The 6372-nt window shown below is 49.2% G+C and overlaps 1 protein-coding gene across 1 annotated transcript; it reads right to left on the reverse strand.

The window, feature by feature from the left end:
• Window positions 1–4125: 4125 nt before the first annotated feature.
• Window positions 4126–5505, reverse strand: DEFA6 (defensin alpha 6). Its single transcript, XM_001098733.5, has 2 exons — window positions 5257–5505; window positions 4126–4360 (listed from the first exon to the last, which is right to left on the reverse strand). The coding sequence occupies exons 1-2, from the start codon at window positions 5447–5449 to the stop codon at window positions 4251–4253; spliced, it is 303 nt and encodes a 100-aa protein (XP_001098733.1). The 5' UTR covers window positions 5450–5505; the 3' UTR covers window positions 4126–4250.
• Window positions 5506–6372: the final 867 nt, after the last annotated feature.

The raw sequence follows: 6372 nt of genomic DNA on the forward strand, positions 1-6372 counted from the left end.
AGCCCCATACCTGATGGGGAGGCCAGCAGGCTGGAGACCCGGGGAGAAGCTGCAGGCCAGTCCCGAGGCCGCCTGCTGGCAGAACTCCCTCTTGCTCTGGGGAGGTCAGTCTTTGTTCCATTCATGTCCCCTCCTCATTGTGGAAGACGATCTGCTTTACCAATTTAAATATTTATCTCATAGTCCACCAATTTAAATATTTATCGCATCCGAAAACAACCTTACAGAAACATCCAGAATACTGTTTGTCCAACTGCCCAGGAACCATGGCCCAGGCATAACATCAACCATCACAAGGCATTTCTCAGGTTTGTGTGTTCTCTGGCGTCTGACCCCCAAAGCCACATTCTCCTTGTCCTCAAGGATGGGTTTCTGGCCCTTAGCAACTTTGAGACAGATTTGAGGCATTTGAGGTTCCTTGGAAGTGCCAGTCATGCCCTGGTACTCTGTGTCCTGGGGGCCCTGGTGCTGAGCATGGTCATCAGGCTGGTTCACACTCAATGACTGCAGCACCCTCACCAACCTCACATAAAGCAGGAATATTTAGCCCGGTCTCAAGGGTTTGCGAGGGGAAGGAAATGATGGGGAGCTGGGTGGGACTTTTCACATGGGGAAGCATTGGGCTCACATTCTGGGTTACGATGATCCCATCATTTTTCAGAGAGCATTTTCTCTCTTTGCTTATTGCCAGGGTCTGGTCCTGGGGAAAGAAGCAATTTGGGGCTCTGGTGAGAAGGCACAGGGGTTCCCTCAGAAGCAAGGACAGAGAGAGCACAGCTGTGCTTATTCAGGTGTGCTCAGCAGGCTGGGATGTCTGCCGCCTGGGGCTCCTGCGCCTTTCTCTTTGATGTGACCTCTACCTCTCCCTCACCATCCAGGCTGTCCTGGGGCAAACTCCAGGTGGTCACCTTTAGCTGTGTCTCTGGGCAGACAAGTCTAGACAAGACACCACTTTCTCCTCCACTCCTGTTTCCTGAGTGTACCTGGGGAATACACCAGGTCCTCCCCCAGACACCTGCTCCATTAGTGACTGGTGGCCGTCTTCACACTCGCGGTGAGCAAGGAAGTGGTACCAGCTGGGATCCTTCTTCTCAAGCCAAACCTAGCTGAGAAGGCTGAAGCAGGCACCGCAGCCGGTCCTGTGGACTTGAACTGCTCCGCTGCTGCAGGCGTGTCCTGCCAGGTGGAACACAAGCAAGAACACACTTCACATGCACAGTGCACACTAGAACGCTATTTCATTCTGAGGGGAATTGGACGACCCTTGACTCCCTCCTCCCTCTGACTTACATGTTAATTTTCATTTTCTAGATCTCATGGACTTTTTAAATAAAGTTTACGTTTGATATTTTACAATTTGTATTGAAGAATCATTTGCATAGAGTGAAAAGCACCAATCTTGGGAGTTCAGCCAGGTATGTTTTGGCACGTGTGTTCACCTGTATGATGCCAGTCCCCACTGTGGCATGGAGCATTCCCGACCAGCCCCAGACTACACCTTCCCCTTCCCTGCCTTCTCTCCTGATCCGCTGCACCGCATTCCCTACACAGCAGACAGAGCGGGAATCGTGCCGTTCTTCTAAGGAACTTCCTCCAGTGACTTCATTGCACTGAGAAGCCCCTCCTGACGCTCGAGGGCCACTGTGCTCTGGGCCCTCCTACAGCTCTGACTGGTCCCGCAGCCCCCAGTCACTGGCCTTCTTCCTGGCTCCGAGCACAAACCCCATCTTAGCACCTCAGGGCCTTTGCATTCGCTCCCCTGCCTCCGTCTCTGGAATTCTGCCTCTGAGATCTGCATGAGTTGAGCCCTTTCATCATCTGGGTCTCAGGTCAGGATTGCTGACCAAGACTCTCTCCTTGACCAAACTTTAGCCAGGCTCCTCTGAGCCACCTTTTCAACTAGGCCTGGACCTTGGTCCTGTCTGTCTTTGGTCTGCCCAGCCCCATCTTAGCAAAGAATCCTGCTAGGCCACCCCCCACTTGCTAGGCCACCCCCCTACTTGCAGGGTCATCCCCCTACTTGCAAGGTCACCTCTCCACTTGCTAGTTCACCCGCCACTTGCTAGGTCACCCCCACTTGCTAGGTCACCCCTACTTTTTAGGTCACCTCCACTTGCTAGGTCACCCCCACTTACTAGGTCACCCCCACTTGCTAGTTCACTCCCCATTACTAGGTCACCCCCACTTGCTAGTTCACTCCCCATTACTAGGTCACCCCCACTTGCTAGTTCACTCCCCATTACTAGGTCACCCCCACTTGCTAGTTCACTCCCCATTACTAGGTCACCCCCACTTGCTAGGTCACCCCCACTTGCTAGGTTACCCGCACTTGCTAGGTTACCCGCACTTGCTAGGTCACCCCCACTTGCTAGGTCACCCTCACTTGCTAGTTCACTCCCCATTACTAGGTCACCCCCACTTGCTAGGTCACCCCCACTTGCTAGGTTACCCACACTTGCTAGGTCACCCCCACTTACTAGGTCACCCTCACTTGCTAGTTCACTCCCCATTACTAGGTCACCCCCACTTGCTAGTTCACTCCCCATTACTAGGTCACCCCCACTTGCTAGGTCACCCCCACTTGCTAGGTTACCCGCACTTGCTAGGTTACCCGCACTTGCTAGGTCACCCCCACTTGCTAGGTCACCCTCACTTGCTAGTTCACTCCCCATTACTAGGTCACCCCCACTTGCTAGTTCACTCCCCATTACTAGGTCACCCCCACTTGCTAGGTCACCCCCACTTGCTAGGTCACCCTCACTTGCTAGGTCACTCCCCACTTGCTAGGTCACCCCCCACTTACTAGGTCACCCCCCACCTTTGCTATCTGACTGTGTTATATATTCCCCACCTTTGATGTCTAAGTCTCTGACCGCCTTTATCAGGAATCGTGTTAGGTCCCATAGTCAGGTTTTGAGGCAGCTGCCACAAGGTTATGGAGGAGGAAATGAAGGCTCCGTTTTTGTGCTGGGTTTGTCGAGTCCATTCGGGTAGAAAGCAGCAAAGTCAGGCTTGGAAATGGGTTTTGTGACTCCATGTTTCTCCTCCTTCTGTCCTGTCTTGGAGAATCATTCCCTCCATGTCTTCTCTCTGTGTTTTAGAGAACTGGAAAATAGGCCACTTTAACGTGGCGTCTCCTACAAAGAGGTAAGAAGACCCAGCAGGATGGCAGAAGGACTGGGAGTCTGGCCAGACCTCTGGATGAATGTCAGGGTTGTTGTTATACCCAGGACCATCTGTTGTCACCCCCTTGTCTCTGCACATAGTGACAAGGGACAAGGCAAAGAGAGAGGGCCTGTGTTCTTGTAGACGTGTGGTGTGCATGAGGAAGCAGAATGGGTGGTGAAGGATGACTGGCCTTGGCTGTGGGCTCACTCTAGTGGGACATTGGGTTGGCAAGGTTCTGGCCAGAGTCAGAAGGGCCAGGACCCCAGGCTCATTCCTCCTGTGTTCGTATCCCATGCAAACCAAAAATAAAATTCTAAGCCCTCCAACCAACTGAATGGACCCTTCCTCTCAGGCAAAGGCATTCCATCCTTAACCTCAAACACTAGTTCAGGCCATGATGGGATGTGGGGATCAGGAATGCCTCATTATACCCTCCTCCCATTGGAATTCAGGCACAGCTGGCCAGCATTAACATTAAAACGGAGTGCTTAAGGCCAGGTGCGGTGTCTCATGCCTGTAATTCCAGCACTTTGGGAAGTCAAGGTGGGTGGATCACTTGAGGTCTCAGGAGTTCGAGACCAGCCTGGTCAACATAGTGAAACCCTGTCTCTACTAAAAATACAAAAATTAGCTGGGCATGGTGGTGCACACCTGTAATCCCAGCTACTCGGGAGGCTGAGGCAGGATAATTTTTTGAACCCAGGAGGTAAAGGTTGCAGTGAGCCAAGATCGTGCCACTGCACTGCAGCCTGGGCAATAGAGCAAGACTCCATCTCAGAAAGCAAAAAACAAAAAACAAAAACGCAAATCCTCTTCTCTCAACATCCTTTCTACCATTTCTCTGGTGTACATAGAAAACTCTTTGGAAGAGCTAGTGTTTTGAGAGAAGACTTGGGTTTTTGTTTTTGCATTTGAAGAATCCTGAATTATCAAACATCAGAAAAGCACAAGCACAGAGAACTTGCTGAAAGGACTTTATTTGAGATGAGGAAACAAAGTTGATGACAAAGTATAGGGCATAAAACAGTTTCCTTCTAGGTCATAAAGCAAATTATGAATACATTTCTCTCTGTTCTCATCCCTCAGAGGCAGCAGAATCTGTTGCTAACACCCATGACAGTGCAGGTCCCATAGGAATATTCTGTTGAATAACAGGACCTTCTGCAATTGCAAGTGAAACTCCTTGTTGAGCCTGGGGACAGAGAGAGACAGAGCATCAGACATTGAGTACCAGGGTCAGCAGCGGGCAGTAAAGAGAATCTTCGGGAAGTTGCATGCTTGCTGACATGTAATGCTGGCTGCATTACAGCCAATAGCATGATCGCATGATCAATAGGAATAAATATGCAGAGCAGTGTTGGTCGCACACAGGATTAGAGACCCATTCTGATATGCTGCACTTATCTGCTCCTGCCCTGTCACACACACGTCTGAATGCACATGTATGACTGTCTCCAGCTTCCAACGGTTCCTATAAAAGTCAGATTAAAAAACATTCCTTTAGCAGTTGGATGTGGTGGCTTACGCCTGTAATCCCAGCACTTTGGGAGGCCAAGGTGGGTGTATCACAAGGTCAGGAGTTCAAGACTAGCCTGGCCAAGATGGTGAAACCCCATCTCTACTAAAAAAATTACAAAATTTAGTCAGGTGTGGTGGCTGGTGCCTATAATCCTAGCGACTTGGGAGGCTGAGGCAGATAATTGCTTGAACCCAGGAGGCGGAGGTTGCAGTGAGCTAAGATAGTGCCACTGCACTCCAGCCTGGGCAACAGAGTGAGACTCCATCAAACAAAACAAAACAAAACATTTCTTTAAAATTAGGCTCTCTTCCTTGAAGTAGAGACTCCTCAATACATTTCTACGTAGCAAAAATTTAGAAAATTTCATAGACTTGTCATAGAATTAAAAAATCTTTAGAGAAAAGTCATTTCTTGAATATCACTGATTCTTCCTTTTCAGTACAAACATGAAGTAATTCAGGCCTGGGGAGGTGATCAGCTAAGAGAAAGAGCCAGCCGTTGGGTCTAATTCTAGACGTGCTTGGTTTTCCTCTCTACACTCCTAGCTCTGCAATGCTGGTGTCTCTTACCCAAAGCTCTAATACGTGAGTTTGCATCCTCTGCAAAGGAGATGGTAAAGTCCTGGTTATCTTCCCCACGCTGCTCCTGGGCATCAGCCTCATAAGCGCTTGCCTGGAGTGGCTCATCCTCGGCTTGGAGTGGCTCAGCCTGGGCCTGGAGGGCCACCAGGAGAATAGCAGCAAGGAAGGTGAGGGTTCTCATGGCTAGGGTCACCTGAGGGAGAGAGAGCAGGAGCAGATGTGTGGGGAGTGAGGAGCCAGCCTGGATTTATAGGTCTGCTGGGAGAAGGCTCAGAGACAGATGTTGCAGTGAGTTGGGGTGTGCATGTAATTGGGGAGCAGAAGAGCTACCCTTGCCCTCCAGGTCCCTTTGATGCTCCTTTGTTCTCCAATCTTCATTGAAGTGTGAGGCTATTCATTGAGTGTCTGTTCTGGTCCCAGCTGATAGTGGTGATAAGAACAGTGCTACACTTTCCTATTTTCCATCTGCTGGAATATTTACTTCTCAATATTCAAAAAAGAAAAGAACAGTGCTTTCATTGAATAAGTCCAGGAATCAAATGCCTTTTATTTTCTGAAGGTGTAGGTGGCCACTCTCTGGAGGTCTAGACCTTGAGGCCGGAGCTGGATTCCATTAGAGTAGAGGGCTAATTCATTTCAGGATTCAGAGGGGCATTTCTGCCCTCATGAAGGAGGCTTTGAGATTATGGGGTGAGTAGGCTCTTGTGGGTCACAGTGTGGAGAAGACAATGACCTTATCAGCTTATAGGGGAGATGAGCTCTGGGATACTAGGTAAAGAGTTAGTAAAACTAAAGCCAAGAGACAGATTTATTTCAAGAAACCATTGTGATCTGAACGTATCAAGTAAAATATGTACTAGGTATTTCTCTCCACTTTGAGAAATATCGAAACAATTGACATGCCCACAACCCCCCTCTGAAATTTTATTTTATTTTTTATTTTAGAAAACTTTAAATCACCCACAAGGAATATTCAAAGGGTAGAAGGAGTAATGAGCCTCTATCCCTGCCCCAGCCTTGCAGCTCTGCTCCAGAAAATCTCCACTTAAAAATTAAACACATTGGTTTGCACTTTGTTTTTTCCCCCTAATGCTGTAATTTGAA

The sequence above is a fragment of the Macaca mulatta genome, chromosome 8 (genome assembly GCF_049350105.2).
Source record: "Macaca mulatta isolate MMU2019108-1 chromosome 8, T2T-MMU8v2.0, whole genome shotgun sequence".
Taxonomy (NCBI): Eukaryota; Metazoa; Chordata; class Mammalia; order Primates; family Cercopithecidae; genus Macaca; species Macaca mulatta.